The sequence below is a fragment of the Spodoptera frugiperda genome, chromosome 20 (assembly GCF_023101765.2).
Source record: "Spodoptera frugiperda isolate SF20-4 chromosome 20, AGI-APGP_CSIRO_Sfru_2.0, whole genome shotgun sequence".
In the NCBI taxonomy this organism is placed as follows: Eukaryota; Metazoa; Arthropoda; class Insecta; order Lepidoptera; family Noctuidae; genus Spodoptera; species Spodoptera frugiperda.
In genome coordinates, this window is record NC_064231.1 from 7,717,706 (window position 1) to 7,741,499 (window position 23,794).

Genomic DNA, 23,794 nt, shown 5'->3' on the forward strand with positions numbered 1-23,794 from the left:
ACAATCTCCGATTTATATCCGAGGAACAGACCAGCTCTGGTCACGAGAAACATACGTCTACCAGGCATTTGCAGATATTTTAAAATAAAACATTATTTTGTTTAATTTACGTACTAAATCTGGTTTAATGGTGCAAAAATATATAAAACTGTCTTGAAATGTTAATAAATACAATTCATATATGCTATGACATAACTTCTTAATTTTAATAATGTAAATCCCAAAAATAGACGGGCCCCTTACTTGTGTTTAACTTTTTACACCTAAGTTGCGTCAGAATACCATAATCTACCCCTTTTTCAAATATCATTCAGATACCTTCAGCCGTTTTGACGTGATTGAGTAACACATACCCACAAGCATATAAACTCACAAAAGTTTTAATTTATATGTTATACGTCACGCTTTAAACCCAGAAGGGCATTATGGCATGGCGCTATACAATGTACACTCACATTTCACCATTTTGTGTTATAAGACATCTACAGACAGATATCTTGTGGTGAAACGGAGTTCGCCGGCGTTTGCTAGTTAATTTATAATATTAAAATAATTAATGTAATAGACTGCATAGATTTTGATTCACATTGTATAATTTTATCCTGACATCTTATTATTACAAGGGCCTCAATGCGAATGCGAATATTGACCTAAGAATTTAGACCAATTTTTCTATGACTTTATATATTGACAGTCCCCATAAATTCTTCTAGTCCACAAAGTAATTTCGATCAAATTGCTTTTTATATGGTAAGATAATGTAATGTTATAATTATATAATAAATTAATACCTATTTCTATTTATTGCCTACCAAAAACGATCACGGAATATTATTTAAAACCATAGTGAATAATAGAATAATAGTTGGAACTAGAAGTTAACTAAAACTGAGAAAGTATTAATCTAAACTAACACATTATTTACAACTTAAAAATACCAAAAAAAAATAAGGAATAAAAACTAACTTAAAACTAAAATAAAGGCAATAGGCGTGGTTAGGTGTGGTTAGGCGTCGAAGTACTCGTCCGCATCGCTGTCATTGGGGAACGTTCCCAGAAGACTGGCCGCATTGCCACGTTGTATGGCAATGCTTATCTTTTGACCGAAGAAATAGCCAGCCTTCTGGTCACGCGTAGAGTCGAATAGCTTATGTGCAATTTCTTTATATAAAGAATGTGCACCAGGACCCCATGGCCCAAGTGTTTCGACCCCAAACGGCTCAAAACAATAATTGCCAACTAAGTTAGAATATTTGCGCCGCTTGAGGTCCTCTGCCGCGGAAGCAGCCGCACCAGCGCATGCAGCAGTACTTAGAAGGTGAGATGGCGCAAGGGTGTCTACACACGTAGCGTCCCACACCAAAGGCCTACCCATCTTCCAAGGCAGCAACGACATACCATCTGGTCTCTTGCCATCATCACGTACCAAACCATTAGGTTCTAATACGGCTGGTACGCCGGCCGAGGCGAGAGTACGACGAATAATGTCGTTGATGCTGGCATGACGACTTATGCGGCCTGCACTTCTACGACATGAAAGACCATGGTGTCCCGAGCCATCGACTCTTTCTCCACAGTGACAACAATGCGGAGAGACACAGGGAGCACCCAACCGTAAGCACACAGCTAGCCGGAACGTAATGTCATCCAACATAGTTCCTATGTAGGGTGACGGGAGCGCCTGAAGCCACAAACCTGATTCCCACTCTCCCACAGCCAATAAGCGAGCTCGCTCTGCAGCATTAGAAGAAGAGTTGATTAATGACTCACGAATAATACTGCACAGCGGCACGTCCCATTGTCTCTGAGAAGAAGGGTGAACAGGTAAATCAGTAAGTGGACAGGCCATTTTCCAAGCTTCCACTGCATCAGTCAAACACGGCACCTTTTTATATTAGGTAAGTTTTAGGATTTTTTTCAAAGACTAAATATTAGAGAAAGAACCAAATGTTCAAGGTTGTTGGATTTTTCTCAAAAATGCGAAAATTCCAAAAATCTTGAAATGTTGAACTTTCAAACATTATTATATTACCGATGGGATTTGTAGGGCCTTTGACACTTTATTCTTAATGGTGAAGTGGCGGAAATCGCCAAAATTTGATCAGACTTGAAAGACTGATAAAAGTATAAGAAAATAAATTTTTTTAGTAAGATTTTCTGTGCGAATTTAACATTTTCTCATTTTTCTTAATTTGGTGAATAATAAAGAAAAGTTAATTACTCACTGTACCAAATAATCACCTTAAATTACAGTACTACGATTGTAAGACAGTTTGATCGGAAAATTGGTTTTTGTAATAAAAATATAAAAGGAATGAACACCTACTCTTCTATTGAATTTACCTTTCTGTAGTGGAAAACTTTTTTTATAACGGTCATATTCGCAATATTCGCCTTAAAAATTGCCACCAGTTTTGTAGGACTTCGGAAAGTATCTTAAGAATTGTGATAATCATCAGATTCGTCAGTGTGTGAATCAGTGACGCAATTGAAATTATACAGGTTAACTTAGTAATTTTACCACTGACATTGCATCTTAATCTCGAAAATTTTGTAATAATAATCTAAACGCAAGTTCAAAAATACGAAAATGCAGTTAAAGAGAAGGTAAGTAATGGAGGAAGCCTATGTGCTTTCTTTGACTCGTCTTGGCGAGTGTACTTCTATGCTCCCAGATTAGTGTAATATTAGGTACAACATCAGCTTGAGTAGTTATTGTCAGCAATTTCAAAATATATAGGCAGTTGATGGTGATGATGACACATACGTAATATATAATACCATATTATAATAAAATATGTAAGTTATCTTTGAAATTATATTTATTTAAAGTAATTGTTAGAATTAGGCACCCGTATAATTAATCACTGGAACAATTTGAGATGATATTCAACTGGCGGGTGCTGATTCAGGAACCTCTGGAACCTTCGGAACCTCGGGAACCTCAGGGGCGACTGGTAAATGATCACCCTCTGCGTGGTACCCGTCCAGTCCCGCGGTGTACTTCGTGACGTATCTCTTGCCATCGTCGCCGATGTAGGATACTTCTCCTTCATACACCATCACGTAGCTGGCACCATCAGGCGTGGGGATGAGATGGCCGCGCTCCGACACCACGGTACCTTCCGCGGTCACGTACCGCAAGGCAAACTGACCAAACTCATCGTGAATCTCTTCATGGTCCAAAGGTGGTAGAGATCTAGTCGAACTTCCTTCCAAGGGAGCAGCCAAAACCGATGCCAAGAAGCAAAGGGCAACGACAACCACCAGCTGTGAAAGAAACCGAAACAAATTAGAATATTTATTATTCACAATGCCACACAATGTAAAATTAAACATTGGGACTGGTCAAACAAAATAATGCAATATTTAAAATTCTTTTAAAATAAATTAAACTTACCTTGTTCATAGTGAATGTTTTAATTTCGATGTATTGATGTTTACCAAGAAGCAACTGAAATTATGATGATGGTATTTTAAAAAAGTGCTCTTTATATATTAGAGCTTAACCTAATTAGAATAATTAAAACTTGATATTTTGCAACATAATTAGGTATAGTAATGCAAAAATAATGGCATTTAATTCATTTAGTGTCGTTAGGTTCACTAATGGTGGTTATTACGTAAACTACACATTAGCTAATTATGTCCTAAGTAGTTCCTTAAAGAGTTCTGGATAGTATAAAACGTAGTCACCTCACTTCTTTGTCATTATTCCGAATTTGATCTACTCAAAATGGTAAGTCTTACTTATTGATTATACATACATATTATATTTTGCTTGCTTCTCAAATACTATTGTCACTTACCGCAGTTTGTTTTTGTTCTTTAAGGTTTGGTCAACTGCTGTTTTCGTTTTGATTGCCCTTCTAACCCAGCGGGTGGTTCCAGCATCGATTGATTACGAACCTATTCAAATAACCGTCAACGAAAATTTCAATTCACAATCAGGTTCTGGAGCTCCGCTTCCTGCAAGATCTGGTATATTACATCAAGGCGCCAATTTTTACTTCAAGCCACAAATTAATATACCACCAGATCACATTGAAGCTTTGACTGCACTGGTGCAACAGGATTTTATACCAAACCGAGTGACAGAAACAGAAAAACTTATTGAAATTTTAAAGTCACTTCCGAGGATCTCAGGTGCAAAAGTTGAAAAAAGAGAAGATATACTGAAACTACTGTCATCTCTTTCTGTTCCAGCGGCAATCAAAGATGAAATACTACTTTTAATGCAAAAAATTGTGCCCGTTGTTGAAGAAGTTAAATCAGAAGAACCGATAATATTAGAAGAGGTTACAGGTGTAATATCACCAAACCCAGCGGTAATAATTCCGGAAGCACCAACATTACCACCTATGGTAATTGAGGAAATCGTACCAGTTGTTGAAGAAAGCAAATTAGATAAACCGGTAATACTAGAAGAATCAGTGGGTGTGTTATCTCCTATTGCAGAAATTGAAGTTCTAGTTCCAGAAGAACCAAATTTATCAATTGAAGAAGAAATCATGCCAACTGTGGAAGAATTTGAATTAATCCAACCAGTTTTAGTAGAGGAATCTGTAGGTATGTTATCTTCGACTGCAGAAAATATCCCCGAAGCACCAACTTTACCACCTCTTTTAGTTGAAGAGGTCGTGCCAGTAGTTGAAGATGTCGAAGTATTAGAACCAGTAATATTAAAGGAAACCGTGAGTGTAGCATCTCCAAATACAAACATTGATAATGTTATCCCCGAAGCACCAACTTTACCACCTCCATCAATTGAAGATATCGTGCCAGTGGTTGAAGAAGTTGAAGTATTGGAACCAGTAATATTAGAGGAGGCTGTAGGTGTTTTATCTCCAAGTACAAACATTGGTGATGTTATTCCTGAAGCACCAACTTTACCGCCTCCGTCAATGGAAGATATCGTGCCTGTACTTGAAGATGTCGAAATATTGGAACCAGTAATATTAGAGGAAACTGTTGGTGTTATGCCTGAAACACCAACTTTACCACCTGCCTTAAATGAAGATATTGTGTCTGTTGTTGAAGATGTTGAAATGATGGAACCGATAATATTAGAGGAAACTGTTGGTGTTATTCCCGAAACACCTACTATACCAGCAATTGAAGAACTCATGCCATGCGAAGAAGTTGAACTAGTAGAACCGGTAATGTTAGAAGAGAGACCTGCAGATGAATGGTCTTTGATCACAGAGATAGACGAAATAATCCTGGAACCATCCACTTTACCACCTCAATCAATCGAAGAAATTGAGTTAGTAGAACCAATAGCATTAGTGGAAACTGTAGGTGCATTATCTGCAGCTACAGAAATCAAAGAAATAGTTCCAAATGCACCCACTTTTGTAGAAGAAGTTGAATTAGTGAAACCAGAAATATTAGAGGAAACTGTTATTCTTGAAACACCAACTTTACCGGCAATTGAAGAACTCTTGCCCGCATACGAAGAAGTTGAACTAGTAGAACCGGTAATATTGGAAGAATCGAAAGACGTGTTTTCTCCGATTACAGAAATCGAACAAATAATTCCCGACGCACCGACGTTATCGCCTATATCAATAGAAAGTGTCGATCTTTTTATTAAAGACGTTTTATTAAAACAACCAGACATTTTGGAGGAACTCATAAAAATATTTCCAGAAATTGATGGAGACATTACGGAAGCATCAACTTTGACACCTTTATCAATTGGAGAAGTTGATTCAAATGACACTATTGTTTTAGAGGAGTACGCAGATGTGTTAGCGTCTGATCCAAAAGTTGATATAATCGTTCCAGAAACTATTATACTTGATGAACATCTGCCGGTTGAGGAAGAAATAGTAATTGATCCATGTATAGGTTTGAAAGAACCAGCTTATTACATGTCAAAAACCTCAGAACCTTTGATCATTCCAGGACCTCCGAAGCTGTCGTTTAGTGGAGCACCTTGTGCTCTTGTGGAAAATACAAAGATAGAGTTCATGGATTCACATGAACCAACAATTATAACAGAACCAGTTCTCGAATCCGACAAGGCAGTATATTTTATATCAGAACAATTTCCTGTAATTAATGGAGAAGAAGTCAATGAAGATGTAATTATGGTTGACGCTACAGAAATGTTTCCTAACGAAGAAGAAACAGAACTAAAATTCAACAAAGAACCAAATGCTGCAAATTCATCTGCCTTAGACGAGGTTTCTCGAGGTAATTCTTACCAAAATATGGAACAACAAAGTAATATTCCCATGCCAGCAAATAATCAGGAAGTATTTAATTACGGACCAATTATATCCAAACTGTCCATCCCTAAAGCAGAAAGCTCATTAATGCCTAAAGTTAAATCTGTGAAAAGTAAGTTGGTTAAAGGCCGTCCATATAGATTTCGCACAAATCCGTACCCCAATCTATCACTGAAAAAACATTCTACTTCGTACCCTGCTCCCGAACTTGAAAAACCGTTTACAAATCTTGTGTAATACTCCAAAAATACCCAGTTAACTGTAATTTGTAAATATATTATTTAAACATTGTATATTGATTATAAGGTAATAAAAAATATAAAAACGACTGAATATTTCTTTTAAATATTTTATTCACCTCACATCATCAATCAAAATAAATACATACGCATAATCATTATGAACAATACGATACATATTGATACAAATTCATCGAAATATTTTCTTCTATTCACTCGATTCTTGAAGTAAATGACAAAGACACTGGTTTATCTGGTTTATTTATAAGTAAAGTTTTTATACCAAGTTCTTCACCCATCCATGTTACGTTAAATTCACGAATCAGCTGAAAGCAAAAATATATAAATTAGGCATGAAAAAACTAATTCAAAAATTAATAATATATTAGCAATGTTAACAAAACATTTACCCGCATTAAGAAAAGGCATATATTTTGTTCTGCTAATCTTCTTGCTATACAAGACCGTGGCCCAAAACCAAATGGCAAACTCAGAAATGGATGAATATTTTCATAACTCTCTGAATCTCTTATCCATCGTTCAGGTTTGAATTTTAATGGATCCTTTACATACTGCGGCATTCGAGAGGCCACGAAGTTTTGAGTTACAATGACTGTCTGAAAATAGGACAAAATTATTATTCAGTAGTTAATTAAAAGTAAGTGTTTGTAACCAATCCTTTTGATACTTACCCCTTTTGGAATTAGATAACCTCTCAAAACGAAATCTTTTTGAGTTAAACGACCAATGCCAACCGACACAGGGTTAAGTCGCAAACTTTCTTTAATACAAGCTCGTACGTATGTTGCTTTTGATAAAATATCAGCAGTTATGTTCGTATCTTTCGTAGGTAGAAGAGTGGAGATTTCTTCAAACATTTTCTGCTGTACTTCAGGATTTCTACCAATATGGTACAATGCAAAGCTGGTTGAATACGCCGTCTGCAATGTTAAAATGAAAAGTGAGAATAAAATTGTCAATGATTTAGTTAGTATTTAGTAAGATACTTCTGTGGAAATTTCAATTTACAACGCCACAGAATTCAATTTATTTAAATATACACTTTACATCTTTATTTAAAATTTTGCCCCACTCTAAAATATTCTACTGTATCATGGGTGCGTTTACAAACATAGAATTTCACATACACATGACACCCAGACCAGACAGAGTTTATATAAAAATAATTATCATATGTTATTTACAGTTTCGTTGCGAAAAATCCCTTCCATTCCGTTCAGTGGCGGTGTAAATTTAAATAAATGTGTTTGTGTGAATAATTGTACCGAACTACCTGTACTAAGTTTTCGTCGCATGCATAGGTATGTAGTAGTATAAGCATTATTGATATTTACCGTGTCTATAGCAGCCATAAGAATATCAACCATCACTCCGATTACGTCCTTTAAATCCACATTGGGCTGCTTCAGGAAAGATCCCAACAGAGAAACGTCGCCGTCTTCAGGTTGTTCAAAATAATGAATTCGGTTGTATAAGATATCTTTAGATACCCTGAAAAAGATTAATGAAGAATTTAACAATTGCAATGAACATAACATGATCGATAAACTACGTATGATGAGCAGAAAAGCAAACTCGGACTCTGTCGTTAATACTAAACTAGTTAATTACCAAAGGAAGAATTAAAAAAAATAACTCTGCATGCCTGATAGCCTGATATTTGATCGAAGAGCATTCGAATAAGATAGATATTCGATATTTTTATAATTTCACTTGAAATATCTATCTACTTACTTTTCTAAATACGTTTGTGAATCAGCAAGTCTCTTATAAACAGGAGTTTCGAAGATCTTCCACATAAATCCTTTATCGAGTTTCATTATTCCACTATTGGAGCCAAATGCCGCATCAATAGTTTTGCTACTTCTTGAAGTTGGATCTTGTTCTTCTGGAGAAAAGCTTCGAAAACGCTCATTGAATGCTACAACACCAATGACTGGAAAATAAAAATATAAATACGTATATTTATTATACACACACACACACTTGCTTTTCTTTAAGGGTTCCAAATATAGAAAAACATAATTCGATAGTTTTATTAAATATTTATTGTCATTACCTTCCAAGTTCCATCTATTCAAATACGGTAAAAAATCTTCATTGTGCGATACATTTCTTTCTTTTATCCAGTTAATAAATTCTCTTATCACAGTCTCAGTACTTTCTATGTGACTTTTAACACTCTTCGGGCTAGTGAAATTCTTTTGAAATGTGCTTCTTAGTCTCCACCATTCTTCACCATTTCTGAAAATATATTGCAATGAAAATTAGTTTTTTTTTCTGGTATATGGAACAACGAGTAAACGGAGAGCCTAATGCTAAGCGACCGATGCCGCCCATCACTTATAAATGGAGGATATAATTTAAAAATAGAGTATTATTTTTTACTAAAATTCAGATGTTTTGAGATTTCTAAATAAAATAATAACAAGAAACAAAAACATAGGTGACATGCTCCTGTAGATTGTCGCTAGTTTGAGCAAACATGCACATATTAATGTTACACCCACTTTCGTCTGTTATGTATGATGTTACAATTTACATCTCATAGGTAGTGGTGATCCTAATAATAAGAAACAACAATAGCAAACTTAATAAAATATAATATGACTGCCTCGTTGGCCGAGTAGTCGTAAGTGCGACTGCCGGGCAAAGGGTCTCGGGTTCGATTTCCGGGTCGGGCAAAGTAAATTTTCAGTAGTAGCACGGAGTCTGGACATGTGCCCGGTATATGGCAACAGGCTCACCCCTATTACACGGGACTTACAACATAAATTGTGAATAGGGGGTGTACAATTGTACATTGTACAGTGCTTTAATGTGAACCGCTGCCTACCCCTTCAGGGATAAAAGGCGTGACGATATACATATATAATGTAATAGATAATATTATAGTTATGTTTGTTATTCAATTAGAAAGAATTTCTAATGTTCTAATTGCACAAGTCCAAAGGTTTATTTAAAGATATCGTTGTCAGCGATAATGCCGACGTACTCTTTTAGAATGCACTAACAACATATTAAGTTAGATTAGGAGTTTTGATAGGTACTTGTTCAAGTAACTATGGGCATTTCGTTTTTTCTAGCTCTTATTCGTACAAAAGAAGCTGATAATGGAAATTTTGAAACTGTACTTTTGACGAAAGATTTTGACTAACAAATTCAACTTAGGTATGCTAAATAAGATACTGTACGTACGTGGATAGCAATCCGCCTGTTTTGTACACATCAGGTTTGTTCATACGATAATGATACATCGCAATATGGCTTCTCCTTGCTGGGAACCGATGATCTTGACGGAATACTGTTTCTATATCTTCTGGGTCATAAACATGCAGGACGTTGACGCCTGGAGTTTCTCGAACGAGGCTGCCATAACGGCGATAGTTCAGCCAAGCATTTTGGTCTAGCTTTTCGACATCGTAATCACCTGAGAAATAATAAGAAGACCTTACTGAAATAGGTAACTACGGTTAAGTTAAAAACTGTGTGTATGTACTGAGTATAATACAGCATAGCAAAATATAAAAGTACCCTGTACCTACTCCGTACCCTGTACCAATTACACACATAATAATTAGGTAACATTAGTAAAATAACATGATGACGTGGTAAGAATTTAATTTTAGTATTCAGAATAAATAAGTATTATAAAATATTCAAAATACTTGCCTAGCTGTATAGGGACCTACGGGTTATTTATCACTTTCTTATAAACATATTATGTTTTTGTTTAGATCAAGTATCATAAATAGAAAAATAGAAACAAAATCGACACGTACCAATAAAAGGTGCATATTTATGAAGCGTCCCTATAATAGGATAACTCCTAGGTCCTGGGATTTCTTCAAAACTCTTTACATCACAGATCTGCACCTTGTCACTCCCGTACCTCGCTACGTTCGACACTAAATTCACATATTTCAAACGATTAGAAATAATTTTAGATGACTTGAACATTTTTCTATAATTCTCCGTATCGTGCAACCAGATCGCAAGACGCCACGGAACGGAATCATCGAATTACAAACGATCCCGTCCCCACGAAATTATGCACATAACATAAACAAAACAAGCTCGCTACTCGGCACATGCTGCCTACCTGTACCTGGGATAAGGATACTACACGTACCTACAACTATGTACGTACGTAGCTACCTATTTGTAGGTAAATAGCAAGACAGCAAATGCAAAAGGTAACTAATGGCGTTTAAAATTAACTTATGTATGACGTTATGAATCAATCAACAATCAAATGTATTTGGGATTTAATATGCCTTTTAGTGTAATTAATACGCATAAAATTAGGTACCTACTAAGATAACATTGTGACTGTTATCCAGCAAAGGCGTAAATAATATAGACGTCGTGTGGTTGATTGAATAGGTAATAGGTAGGTATATGGTGAATAAGAATGAAATTACCTATTGTCATTCACATCAGTAAATATAGATCGGGTTTCGTTCTACTACTAAAAACTTGATATAAATAGAAACTTACTAAATGTTTTCCTTGATTCAATGTCTTCCAAGATCCCTTACTACTAAGGTGAAAACGGTGAGGACCGAAACTAAAATTGCGAATCACACAAAAATAATCTGTGCGGGAATCGAACCCATGACGCAACAGCTGATTACCCCAGCCACTGGACCAAGCGTCTGCAGCATCTGTGCAGAGCATTTGGTTAGGTAAGTTATATTTTGTTAATGAGACCTATGAAGATTTAATAAATTAAGAAATTAAAACCAAACCATTTATGCCAGCTCTGCCGCTCCATTAGCTTTTTCTATATCGTGGGAGCCTTTATAAACATACAAATTCACATACACACCTCGACCTCAACTAGACCCATAACAATAATTTGTAGATCACACAAATTTGGCGCAAAAAACTATTTCGGGCAGGCAGGAATCGAACCCGCGACACGTTGCGTATAGAATCCAATTTAATATCTCGATTTGGTCGCTATGTCAGCAAACTCAAGAAGTCATGTTACTATTTCTTTTTTAATTCTTGATTTAATTTTATCTGCTTTACTAACGTAACGTCGCAACATCACAACAAATCACATGTCGTCTGCAAATATCGATACTAAAAGAATTTCTGGCCAGGGTAAGGGAACACCTCTAGTTATTGTGTGTCTATGATTTTAAAAGTTGAGAACAGAAACAACAAATGTGTCATGGTTGTCAATTTGTCTTAAAATGTCAAGTATGTCAATGTCAACCAAAATTGTGTAATTGAGGTTATGTTGAATCAAAATAGATATTATTTCTATCTTTTTAAATGTAATTAAAGAAACTCTGTGTTAGAGAGGTAATACAATACATAGAATTATGTTCAATACATTTATTTTATGTTATCTAACTGGTTTATAGAAGTGCTTACTGTAATAACTTCTTATTTTAGATAAAGTGAATGGAATATAAAGAATCTAATTTTAGACAGAGCAAGTACAAAAAATACTATCTATCATGAATACTTTAAAGCGTTTAGTGTGTTCACAATTTGTAAATAAATTAAGTAAACAATATTTATTTAAACCAAGAGCTTTTAACAATCGCCAGAGCGCAAATATAAATATACTGGGTATTGAAACATCGTGTGACGACACCGGCTGTGCAATTATTAATAGAAATGGTAAAATATTATCTGAAGTTTGTCACTCACAAAATCTAATGCATTTAAGAAATGGAGGAATCATACCAGATATTGCACAAGATTTACATAGAATGCATATTGAACCCACTGTTGCTAGAACATTGGAGCAAGCAAAACTATCAATGGAAGATATTTCAGCTATTGCAGTAACTTTAAAACCAGGACTACCTCTAAGTCTAGTCATAGGAATGAAGTATGCTAAACACTTGGGTCGGCGATTTAAGAAACCTATTATACCCATACACCACATGCAGGCACATGCACTTGTAGCGAGAATGCATCATGATATAAAATTCCCGTTTTTGGTACTTCTAATATCAGGAGGGCACTGCCTACTCGCTGTAGTGCAAGATGTTGATCACTTTCAGTTACTTGGAGAAAGCATGGATTGTGCTCCTGGAGAAGTTTTTGATAAAGTAGCTAGAAGTATGAAATTGAGAAATGTACCTGAATATTCTCAAATATGTGGAGGCCAAGCTGTTGAGGCAGCTGCAGCAAAAGCTACAAATCCTAACATGTTCAAAATAGCCTTACCTTTAGCTGAATACAAGGATTGTAATTTTAGTTTTAATGGTCTTAAAACATCAGTTATGTACCATTTGTACAAAAAAGAACAGGAACACAAGATTGTAGCTCATGAACTGATACCTGAGGTGAATGACCTATGTGCAGCTATGCTGATGGCTACCACCAGACATCTTATCCACAGAACACAGAGAGCTATGGAATTTTGTAAAGATAATAATTTAATACCAGAAGATAGTAAACAGCTTGTTGTGTCTGGTGGTGTAGCATGTAATAATTATATTTTCAGTGCTTTACAAATGTTATGTAATGAAACTAATTATAACATTTATAGACCATTTCCAAAATTATGTACAGATAATGGTGTTATGATAGCTTGGAATGGCTTAGAAAAGTGGAAGAAAGGTCTGGATATCACAACTGATTTCAGCACTTTAGATATAGAGGCAACTAGTCCTATTGGAGAAAGTTTAATAGATAAAGTTAAAGAAGCAAAAATTTCCACCAAATTAATTAAAATAAAAGCAAGCAATTAAGCAAATCTGAGTATTATTTTAATTATAAACCCTTACAAGAAATTTTAATATCCTTCATCAAGATGATATACTTTTTTTTAAATAGTCTCACAATGTGACTTTCATGTGTTGTTGATTTGATGCATTTAATAAAATTATGCACCAATCCATGTTACATAAACCTCTTCTCATCCATATCTTTGCTTATCGCTGGCTGGTCCAACTTTAACCGACGCGTTACTCAAAATTCGCGCTTAACCAACGAGATAATCACAAAATCATGTGATAAATGGTGATGTAAAATTGTTCGATTCTGTTTTCAATATTCAATAAAAACGCAATGTAACCTTGTTTAAATATCTATTTGGGCTTCTTTCAACAAGCCCAAGCTTCTCCTAATACTATAAACAATATTATATCATTACTATATTTTTACACTAATCTATAACTTGGTTAAATTGTTAAAAGTTTATTATGCACTTCTGATGATTAACAATAAAATGCTCACCCGATTACTAAAGACTTTTAGTTTTATATCAGTACAACACTATTGACATCTGTCACATGTCATTATTGATGTTAGCTTTCATTTCCATTGTACCTAATCTGTGTTTGCATTTTGCAATCACTTTTCTTTGCGGTGCAAGTCTATAATGAATAAAATTATAGTATAAATAACTCCACAAACCTTAACTGTTGCCAAATAATGTGCAGCGACGTAACCTTATTAACGTTGCATTAGTATAGATAGAGTGCGAGTTGTTTTGATCTCATAGTTCGTTTTGTATCAAAATGGATATTCTGGAGAAGGTTTACCGGAACGTTCGACAGCACGTTATAAATTGGTCAGGATCACTACCGAAATCTGTTGATATTCTGAACAAATCAGTATCGAATGTGAGGTTGCCACCTTTTACGAAGGACAATGTGCTGTACTATTATTTACCATTACAAGGTCTGGTTAGTTACACAACATTGTCAGTAAGTGTAATGAACCCTCACCTAATGGTCAGGTATGTAAACATAAAAATAATGACGTCATTTTGCATTATGATTTAATTCAAGGAACTTTTAAGTGATAATTTGTTTGTTACAGGTTGTTTCCACAAAGAGATGTAACAGATGTTTTATTTTTAACTGCGGGTGGTGGTGCAGGACTCTGGCTCTGGGCAAGACCGCATATGGCAGCAGCGGCACCAGCAAGGCGTTTCTCTTGGGCATTTTTAGGTGGTTGTTTGTGGCCTCTTGGGTCCATTTTCTTATGGGCCATACTCAGAAGTTCAGTAGGTCAAAGACCAGTCATAGGCACTGTGTTAGGTGTTACTACAGGAGCAATGCTTACTAATATTGCTTTAGATTATTTTCATTATGTAGAACTCATGTTTTGTGGTGAAGTGCAGCTCCCTGATGAGACATACAGTCCCAACAGTGATGATGAAAAGTATGATATTGATATTTAAATTATTTGTGTTATTGCTCTTCTGATTATAAAATTAATACATTGTATATTTACTTTTATGCATATTTGGTAGTGGTTAAGTCTTACTGTATTATGTTATTTGATGCACCTTCTAGCATGTTGATGTTGTGTCTTTCAAAGTCTGTCTAGTCTCTCACTAAGTGCTTTGAATAAATATTGAATAACTTCAATTCTGCATTTTATTTTCATGTCTTGAGTGTGTTATTTAAAACTATTTATTGTTAACCAATCAATTTAAAATGTAAATATTTCTCCTGGATTTGAAACCAGCAGACTAATAAAATTACAATTAGATTGAAATTGTCACTTCACCTTGAGAAAGTAAGGTGATTAATGTATCTTCCTTCTCTATGAGAAGAGACTCAACCAGCTGATGACAATCAGCCTCTGAAGTGTGTAGGATAGCTACTGAAATTTTATTATCCATCAAAGTAGAACAAAGTATACCTATGTATAGTACACTCACTTTCTCTTATACACATGTTTAGTATCCTAAGTACATATTATAGAACTAATAGAAAGTGAGCTAAAATCCCTACTGATAAAACTATGGGCGATATATCTGTCTTATACACAAGGGAGGAAGCTTATTGCCATATGCCAAGCCAAGCACAATCCCCTACTTTATCCATCTGAACCGTATTAGTCATTTTTAGTGTCCATCAATACCTACTGTACAGAAATCTAACATTCTGTATAGGTTTTTGTACATCTAACATGGCATGGTCTTCCCTTTCTAAATAATATTTTTAATAATGAAAAGACATACAGATAACAAATGAAACAATCATGTATCTTTTTAGAAATTTATTACAAGTATACAATACAATATGGAAATTTTGATGTTGATTAATTGTTCTGAGGAGGCTTCGACCATTCTACATTGAGGATCAAGTGATCATAACCGTGACCATTAAGTGTCTGGATAGCCTTAGCAGCATCAGCACGGAACCTGAAGTGTACATAGGCAAAACCTTTGCAATGTCCAGTGCTCTGAAAGAGAAAAATTAAAAATTGTCAAGCCATGGTTTTATTATAAGGCTGAATAAATATTATTATGATCAATGTCTATTTATGGCGTAATATCTATGAGATTGTGTAATAAACATAGTTAAAAAAAACTAGGTATTTGTATTTTGCAACTAGCAATTAACACATTCTACTAATTCATAATATCTATAACTAATTGTTACCTTCTCCTTGGCGAGATACAGCTTCTGTACGGGACCGAAACCCTTGACAAGGTCGTCAAGATCGGCTTCGACCGCGAAGTTACTAAGGTTGGAAATACGGATAGCAGCGACGTCATCGCGGCGAGCACCTGGCGGCTCGCGTCCGGTACCACGGCCAGCACCACCCTCGCGCATGAACGGCGCCACGTATTTGTTGGTTGGGGTGGTTTTTGAGTCTGAAAATACATACAATATATTACAAATAATGCCTCTGTTGAATGGATATCTTGGCTGTAAATATGATGATGATAATGCTCAATAAAGTACCAAAATATTAATGAATAGATTCCATGTTATGAATACATCATAATCACTAATACAAAAATATTGGTGTTGTTTGTCAAACTACACCAATATTTGTATCCTAACTAAACATCACAAGCATTGTTGATGCCGTAATCTAGATCCTGACCCCTGTGACAATAACAATATGCATGACAGATGAGCATAACTTTCTTAAATTCAGCCAGTTATAAATATAATCAATTTAATTAAATCTTTAAGAAATAGCCAAGAATTTTCTTTGTAATATGAATAATGATGTAAGTTACCTGCAGCTTTAGCGGCTTCATTTGCTTTAGCCTGAGCCAGTTGGGTATGCTTGAAGGGACAGCTCAAGGTCCAGTGGTCTCCTTGACAGGTTCTGCACTTGAAGATCACACTGCTGCTTTGAGGCTGAAAGAAAAGATTAATCCATTGAAATATATTACAAGAATAAAAGACAATGTGTAGTGTAAACAGACACATCTACGTAATAGCTTTTTAAGCTACATTAGGCATACCTTGAGACCGTCAAGTTCACCATCATCAGGGCGCTGGCTTTCCTCTTTGCTGGTAATGAACTGCATGTAGACATCTTCAGCTACATTAGTAGTAGCAGGGTTTGGGCCTGGTTTGTCATTGGCAGAGTCGCCAAATTTGCTCCAAGTTTTACGCTTAGCAATGTCCTAAAACAAACAACATTATTAATTCCATATATAATATTTAATGTAAAAAGTATTAAAAATAAGAACAGCATTTAATACTCTAGCTATGTAATTCTTTAACACATTGAACGCTGTGGTGGTCATCGGTGACCAACAATAGCGGATGATTTGCCTTGCCTTCAACAGTTTTCTATTGGCAGTCAAAGACTTAATTGGATACAAGTATCAGAAATACATAGTTCAGAACAATAAATTGAGAAGCACAGTATTGAAGCATGTCTTATTTAATTGCATATACAATATAAAAAAACCTAACGCATTTAATATCACAGCAGACTACAAATATCATAACATACATGATAATTTATGTTGTACAGGTTACAATCACATTCCATTTCAAATAAAAGTTCTTGTGCTCAAATGACCCCATTGCATATTTGAATGATAAAGATCCAGGACAGTTAACAGCAGTCTTAAGTTTTAAAAATATTTCTGTAAACATCACTTACCTTAGATACCACACGTTTCTCAATTTTGTAAGTACGGACAATCTTAACCTTCTTGTTGTCATTGTCATATTTATATTCTGTTACAATTTTCAATCCATTTTCAACAACTTCGGATGGAGGAGGCAGCGCTCCCTGATCGATCTCTACCTCATCAGCCCATGAGGACTGGATTTCATCAGCAACAGGCATCTGCAAGTCAACAAAGAATCTGATACTGCATGTTTACAAATTTAAGGTGCTTGTATTTGTTTATACACTACTATTTTAAATAAACACATCCCCAATTGCAGTGGTGTGAATTCATCTGTATAATTAATGAAATAGTAAACAAATTCAGTAATATAGAGAAATGAGTCTATTCAAAAGATAATATCAAAAACAATATATCATGATCATGATATTTCTAGAAATATTACGATCACAACATTGCTTGCAATTCAATGAATTATTTACTTTGGAATTTCCTCCTGACCAATTTTGCATACACATTTATAACCACCATGGGGAATTGTGTTAGGAGTTAGGAAGAATGCATAGATGATTACAATGTAAGAGTATTTTATTGTTTTTTGATATTTACTTGCTTTGTCGATGACTATACAAACGAAAAATACCAGTAACGAAAAAAAGGTAATTATGCTGGTAGGATAGATAATGAAAATAGTGTAATGACGACAGCAGCCTGCCGAAGCGAAATCTTAAAACCTGTCATAAAACTTTTTGTTGGTTATAAAACGTGAACACATATATCTTGGTAAAACGGTTGTTTATAAATGCAATAACATGTACTTACGTTTTATTTCTTGGTTTTTTAATAACTTTCTGGATAATTTCGTACCCACTATAATGTTTCAGCCTGCTCTATAATGACAGAAGGATTCTACGACAAATCTTGATTCCCGTCAAAAATGTTTCTCCCTTCCCCCCGTTCACAATCACAATGTATCGTAAGTGTTGCCATATTGTAAATTTTTTAATACAACTCATTCACAAGTCTATGTTCAAAATATTTTGTGATGTTTCTTATTTTTACTATAAAATCCCAAAATTTAAAATACAGTCAATTTCATACATACAAATTAGCGCATTCTATATTTTTAATAAAACCTCACTTGAAAGATCTTTTCTTAATCGCGAAAAATCGTGGTAGAAATAAAACCATGAATGAGTACATTGCTTTATGTTAGTGTTGCCAGTTTGGTTAATTTGTGACTTTTATTTTACGAAATGACGACTGGGTGGCGCTGGCTGGCGTGTTGTTTCACGAAGTACCTAGTTATTATCTGTATCTGTTAAAAACATAGTTTGTAGGCGTGCTGGATTTGTTCACTTGTTGAATACTATAATTCGTGATTTATCGAAAAAAATAAATAAAATACCGTGTTTTAGTGGGTGCGTGTTCTTTTTGAATTCTTGAAGACAGAAGTTTTGATTTCCGTAAGTTGCTTTTACTTTAAAACTTTTATTGAAATGATGTCAAAATCAACTGATAAACTTGTTTGCAACTTTTGAGATCATTCTATAGGTACATACAAGTAGGTAGCATATCTTTCTCTTACTTCAGTAAACTAGCTTTGAAAGTAGCGTAAAGCTGTATTGACATAATACACATTGTTTCCTAATTTAATTAAGTTTGCAAATGAGTTGAACTATTGGACAGTTACATCTGGTAAAGCAAGTTTACAAAGCGTTAATTTTGCAATCTCCTTTACTAGAGTATTAAAGTTTAGTGTTTATATTTTCAGATCTCATCCAGTCAAGGATGTTGCGCTTTCTGAGCCGAAGGGGGCGTTCATCGAGCCAAAATCGCAATAAACAAACCCAGAAGGCATCAAGCAACAAAAATTTAATACAATGCAAAGTGCTATTACTTGATGACACAGATTTGTCTATAAACTTATCTAAGAAGGCCAGTGCCAATGACCTTTATGAACAAGTATTTTATTCTCTAGATTTGATAGAAAAAGATTACTTTGGATTACAATTCACTGATACCCATAATGTTAAACATTGGTTGGATCCCACTAAAACTATTAAAAAACAAGTGAAAATAGGACCGCCTTACACTCTACGACTGAAAGTGAAGTTTTATTCTTCTGAGCCCAACAACTTGAGAGAAGAACTAACTAGATATCAGTTCTTTTTGCAATTGAAAAAAGACATCTTGGAAAGCAAACTTGAGTGTCCACATTCCACTGCAGTTGAACTAGCAGCATTAGCTTTGCAATCAGAGCTTGGAGACTTTGATGAAAATGTTCACACTCCTGCAACTGTGTCAGAGTTTAGGTTTGTGCCCAACCAAACGGAAGAGATGGAAATTGAAATATTAGAAGAGTATAAAAAATGTAAAGGACTAACACCAGCACAAGCTGAAGTCAATTATTTGAACAAAGCCAAATGGCTTGAAATGTATGGTGTTGACATGCACATTGTTTTGGGCAAAGATGGCTGTGAATATCACTTGGGATTGACACCTACAGGCATACTCGTCTTTGAAGGACCTCAAAAAATTGGTTTATTCTTCTGGCCTAAAATAAGCAAGCTTGATTTTAAGAAAAAGAAACTAACACTTGTTGTGGTGGAAGATGATGACCAAGGTCGGGAACAAGAGCATACATTCGTGTTCAGATTGCATAATGAAAAAGCATGTAAACACCTTTGGAAATGTGCTGTTGAACACCACACCTTCTTCCGCCTCAGAGCACCAGTAAAAGGTCCTTCAGCTCGACAAAACTTCTTCCGAATGGGTTCTCGATTCCAATATTCGGGAAAAACGGAGTACCAGACTACACAGCAAAACCGCGCCCGACGCACTGTACAATTTGAAAGGCGACCAAGTCAAAGGTTTGCTCGACGACAAAGTCATGTACTGAGGGAAAGAGAAAAACAGAATGTGGTCAAACCAGAGACTGCCCAACCAGAACCAGCTAACGAAATTCCTAGCACATCATCTGACACAGCAGTCTTGTTGCCTGATGTTGATACATTATCTAGAAAAAGCAGTGCTAAATCTCAAAAATCGTCTCTTATGGATGCTGAGATTAAACCAGAAATTGGTGAGCCATCTACCAAGAACCTTCTCAATGAAGAACCAGCTGAAGAAGTGTTGATGTCGAAAGACGACGCTATAAGCAACAAGGTGCTATTCAAAATGGACAAATCTCTAAATGAAGAAAAGAAGAACAATTTAACTCAACTTGTAATCAATAAGCCAGCCTGCAGTTGTTCTCCTGTTAATGAATCAAACCCACTCAATGATCTCCTTATGAGTTTGGTTAAAGAAAAACTCAATAATGATGATTCTAAAAATGAAGCAAAGAGAGATCAGTTGGATTCAGCAAGTGACAAGGAAGTACCTAACAATCAGACAAAATGCTACCTCTCTTCTACTAAGGCTCTGCCACCAGGGCAGCTAAAGTGTAATAATATTTTGAAAGCCAGAGAAAATGAGGTGAAGGTCATTAATGAGTCCACTAACATTAACTTGGCTATACCATCTACCCCGTCTCCGAAAATATTGAATGAGCCTACAAATCCCATCAACTCTCAATATGTGTCAATTGTGGTAGTGGAACCTCCTCATAATCAACCAAAATTAGCGTCACCGAAACCAGTTGAGAAAAAGGAAGATGTAACTCCCAAGGTGCAACCTATATCATCCCTCTCTCCCTGGCTTGTGTCTTCTGAACCGAGCTCACCATCTGGGATTGGAGAGAAGGAAATAACAATAATCCACCGTAAGTCCGTTATCACTACTCAATTGTAGGTAGTTGTATTGAGTCAAATTTTACTGACAATATTCTTAAAAAAAATGACAATATAGAATAAAATTGCATGTGTTGCTTTTAAAATTAAAATAATGAAATTATTATTTAGTGCCTTAAAATCGCCTATTCGTAGATTTAGTATTGAATAAATAGTCGGTGTAGTTAATCGAAAAAAAAAGAACATTAATAAAAATGTATTTAGTTATTTATAGCAGTGATCTCTAATGTTTTTCTACAGAATTTATTGACACAGCATTAGATATTATGCCAACTTAAGTGCAACTGATTTTCGGAAAACTAGTTTTGTCGTAAGCTAAACTAGTTCGTCCGACTATATTAAAACCGTCCAAAGCACTTGAGATTAAACATTCCTTGCTTAGTATAAATTTTCGCTTTCAAAGTTTCGACGGAAACCTAAAGCGAGATGATGCCTTTATTACCACGATATGATAAATAATAATGGGTCATCTGGTTTCATTCCGCTTGGGTGTACTAAGTAGATATCGATACTTTTATTATGTCCTTGTATTTTTCCACGCATAACTGTCGCACTCGACAAAATAGGGAAATATGAGTGCTTCTATTCTCTTAAAAATGTGTCTGAGCTCACATTGTAATAGAATTTATTTTTGTAACTACTTAAATAAATATGAATTTTTTGAACATTCCTATAACTAAGTCTGACACGACGCGAAAGTCGATCCAGAAAGAGATCTAAAATGGAGATGAGGTTGTTCAAGGTTAGAACGTGACAAATACATCGATTAGGCAGCTCTCTTGTATTGAAAATATATTATTTATATTCTTCCAGAAGAATAATATTAAATATATTACGTTTGAATGATCCTATTCAAAATATTCGCTGTAGTGGTAAGCTGTGTACTATTGTATGTACATTTTTATACGCAAGTGTTTTCCCCATATCAGTTGTCGTGTCCCAGACTACATTTATACATATAATTATTTTCAATATCATATATCTTTTTATAGGTAGTGAGTGTACTTTTATCTATCGCTGTTCAAACAGCACGGATATCAATTTGAAATATGTATTCAATTGTAATATTTTAATGATAGTATTTATGATGCCGTCCTTATAAACAATCATTCTGTAAGTCTGTAACGCCTTTTAGCATAAGTACAACATATCAGTATTACAAAACGAATGAAAGAACTTGGAGGAGGTGCCATAGTCTAATTAATTGCCATTCAATGATACTCTCAAAATCATATTGCATCAAATTTTCTGTCACCCATTTAAAGTTATAGATTCATGTTTAATTTTCTATCATGTAACATATTATATATGCCTGTATTCGAAATAATAACATTTATTCTGTATGGATTTGACTAGATTTTAAAATATGGCAATGATAAAAGTACCATAATAACAATTTATGTATGTGCCAACAAGTCTTCTATTCTGCTTTATATTCGAACGTTCGAGAAACGCTGTTTTATTCATGACATAACAACATAATTTATGGAATTGATTTGTTTAATTTTAATGTATTCGTCACCTACATACAATATGAAGTTCAATCTAGATACATTATAATAAGTTCATATATTTTAAGCTTTATGTTACATAGTATATTTTTGTTTATCAAATAAGTACTTACGTTGATATAGCAGTATAGAACGGTGATCGTTATTACAAAAAAAAAAAACATAATACAAATAACGTGCCAATTAACGGATATAACAAGGTGCTTGGGAACAATTAATAATTACTGATTAGTATGTATAGAATCTCGGCGAATAATAGTAACAATATGACACTGTACATAACACGTCGCCAAAACCGCAAAAGGGCGAACCTCAAATAAATTGTATGAGGTTCGCCATTTTGCGATGTTGGGGACGAACAGTGTTAGGTACTGTTATGTCTGCAAACGCAGCCACAACCCTATGACCAACGATATATTTTTAATATGAGTATTATAATATAATAATTGTACCTCTCAGTATAATATAAAAGTCTACAATACTTGATTTTATTGGTATATAATTATATTATTGAAAGTGTCTATTATGCGGTACTTGTATTGTGACGCATTTCATTTTATTAACATTTATCAAATAAGTCAGACAATATATCGAAATGTAGATATTAATTCAATGTAGAGATTAAGCTCAGTACTTAAAATGTAACTTAAAGTACTTAATTATGCTTGGATTTTAAATCAATGTAGGATTTGTAGCGAGTAACTCGCGAAATTTGCCTTTATTCAACGAGTGCTTAATTGCTACAATGTTAATTACAACTGGAACATTTAAGTTCTGCTATTTTAGTCCTAGAACTAATAAGTTCTTTCGATGAATTGATTAATTTTAGTGAGAGGTAACACAGGTGCCTTCATTAGGTACCTGTTTTAATTTAGGTACACCGCAATTTTAATCGTCCTTTGAATTTTAATGACATATTATTATTATATTTTAGCGATTTTTGTTAAGTTATATACTGGTTATATTTTAAATGTAAGACAAAATTTACGTATACTTGTAGCTACATTATATTTGTGTTAATTGTTCGTATTATTTTACATCGTCTACAATACAATATATTGGATTATAATAATATATTTATTTTTACTTCATGTGCGTATTTTTATTGGAGTATCCTACCCTCAAACTAGAACTTATTGCCTCTGACTCTGACTGACTTCCATTCTTCTATCCC

The 23,794-nt window shown here is 34.7% G+C and overlaps 7 protein-coding genes across 9 annotated transcripts; 4 read left to right on the plus strand and 3 right to left on the minus strand.

Moving 5' to 3' along the window:
- Positions 1 to 2,876: 2,876 nt before the first annotated feature.
- Positions 2,877 to 3,339, minus strand: LOC126911960 (flexible cuticle protein 12-like). The gene has a single exon (XM_050701520.1). The coding sequence runs from the start codon at positions 3,337 to 3,339 to the stop codon at positions 2,890 to 2,892; it is 450 nt and encodes a 149-aa protein (XP_050557477.1). The 3' UTR covers positions 2,877 to 2,889.
- Positions 3,340 to 4,235: 896 nt separating this feature from the next.
- LOC126911961 (calphotin-like) lies at positions 4,236 to 6,473 on the plus strand. Its single transcript, XM_050701521.1, has one exon. It carries the CDS (start codon positions 4,236 to 4,238, stop codon positions 6,471 to 6,473), a length of 2,238 nt encoding a protein of 745 aa, XP_050557478.1.
- Positions 6,474 to 6,573: 100 nt separating this feature from the next.
- On the minus strand, positions 6,574 to 10,637 carry LOC118281625 (cytochrome P450 302a1, mitochondrial). The gene is made up of 8 exons (XM_050701142.1): positions 10,279 to 10,637; positions 9,695 to 9,926; positions 8,556 to 8,740; positions 8,231 to 8,432; positions 7,831 to 7,987; positions 7,168 to 7,416; positions 6,886 to 7,092; positions 6,574 to 6,801 (listed from the first exon to the last, which is right to left on the minus strand). The coding sequence occupies exons 1-8, from the start codon at positions 10,454 to 10,456 to the stop codon at positions 6,688 to 6,690; spliced, it is 1,524 nt and encodes a 507-aa protein (XP_050557099.1). The 5' UTR covers positions 10,457 to 10,637; the 3' UTR covers positions 6,574 to 6,687.
- Positions 10,638 to 11,672: 1,035 nt separating this feature from the next.
- On the plus strand, positions 11,673 to 13,228 carry LOC118281628 (tRNA N6-adenosine threonylcarbamoyltransferase, mitochondrial). The gene is made up of 2 exons (XM_050701143.1): positions 11,673 to 11,812; positions 11,906 to 13,228. The coding sequence occupies exon 2, from the start codon at positions 11,971 to 11,973 to the stop codon at positions 13,216 to 13,218; it is 1,248 nt and encodes a 415-aa protein (XP_050557100.1). The 5' UTR covers positions 11,673 to 11,812; positions 11,906 to 11,970; the 3' UTR covers positions 13,219 to 13,228.
- Positions 13,229 to 13,775: 547 nt separating this feature from the next.
- On the plus strand, positions 13,776 to 14,847 carry LOC118281626 (uncharacterized). The gene is made up of 2 exons (XM_035602253.2): positions 13,776 to 14,210; positions 14,294 to 14,847. Exons 1-2 carry the CDS (start codon positions 13,990 to 13,992, stop codon positions 14,655 to 14,657), a joined length of 585 nt encoding a protein of 194 aa, XP_035458146.2. The 5' UTR covers positions 13,776 to 13,989; the 3' UTR covers positions 14,658 to 14,847.
- Positions 14,848 to 15,469: 622 nt separating this feature from the next.
- LOC118281627 (eukaryotic translation initiation factor 3 subunit G) lies at positions 15,470 to 18,305 on the minus strand. The gene is made up of 6 exons (XM_035602254.2): positions 18,138 to 18,305; positions 17,345 to 17,533; positions 16,692 to 16,856; positions 16,461 to 16,584; positions 15,871 to 16,085; positions 15,470 to 15,670 (listed from the first exon to the last, which is right to left on the minus strand). Exons 2-6 carry the CDS (start codon positions 17,531 to 17,533, stop codon positions 15,527 to 15,529), a joined length of 837 nt encoding a protein of 278 aa, XP_035458147.1. The 5' UTR covers positions 18,138 to 18,305; the 3' UTR covers positions 15,470 to 15,526.
- A 252-nt stretch (positions 18,306 to 18,557) lies between these two features.
- LOC118281618 (band 4.1-like protein 5) lies at positions 18,558 to 23,711 on the plus strand. 3 transcript variants are annotated; one of them, XM_035602240.2, is made up of 2 exons: positions 18,558 to 18,781; positions 19,090 to 23,711. In XM_035602240.2, the coding sequence occupies exon 2, from the start codon at positions 19,107 to 19,109 to the stop codon at positions 21,108 to 21,110; it is 2,004 nt and encodes a 667-aa protein (XP_035458133.2). In that variant the 5' UTR covers positions 18,558 to 18,781; positions 19,090 to 19,106; the 3' UTR covers positions 21,111 to 23,711. The 3 variants fall into 3 exon arrangements, with proteins under 3 accessions (XP_035458133.2, XP_050557050.1, XP_035458134.2); XM_050701093.1 differs by having other exon boundaries at positions 18,590 to 18,736; XM_035602241.2 differs by lacking the exon at positions 18,558 to 18,781 and adding an exon at positions 18,884 to 19,013.
- The last annotated feature ends 83 nt before the right edge of the window (positions 23,712 to 23,794 follow it).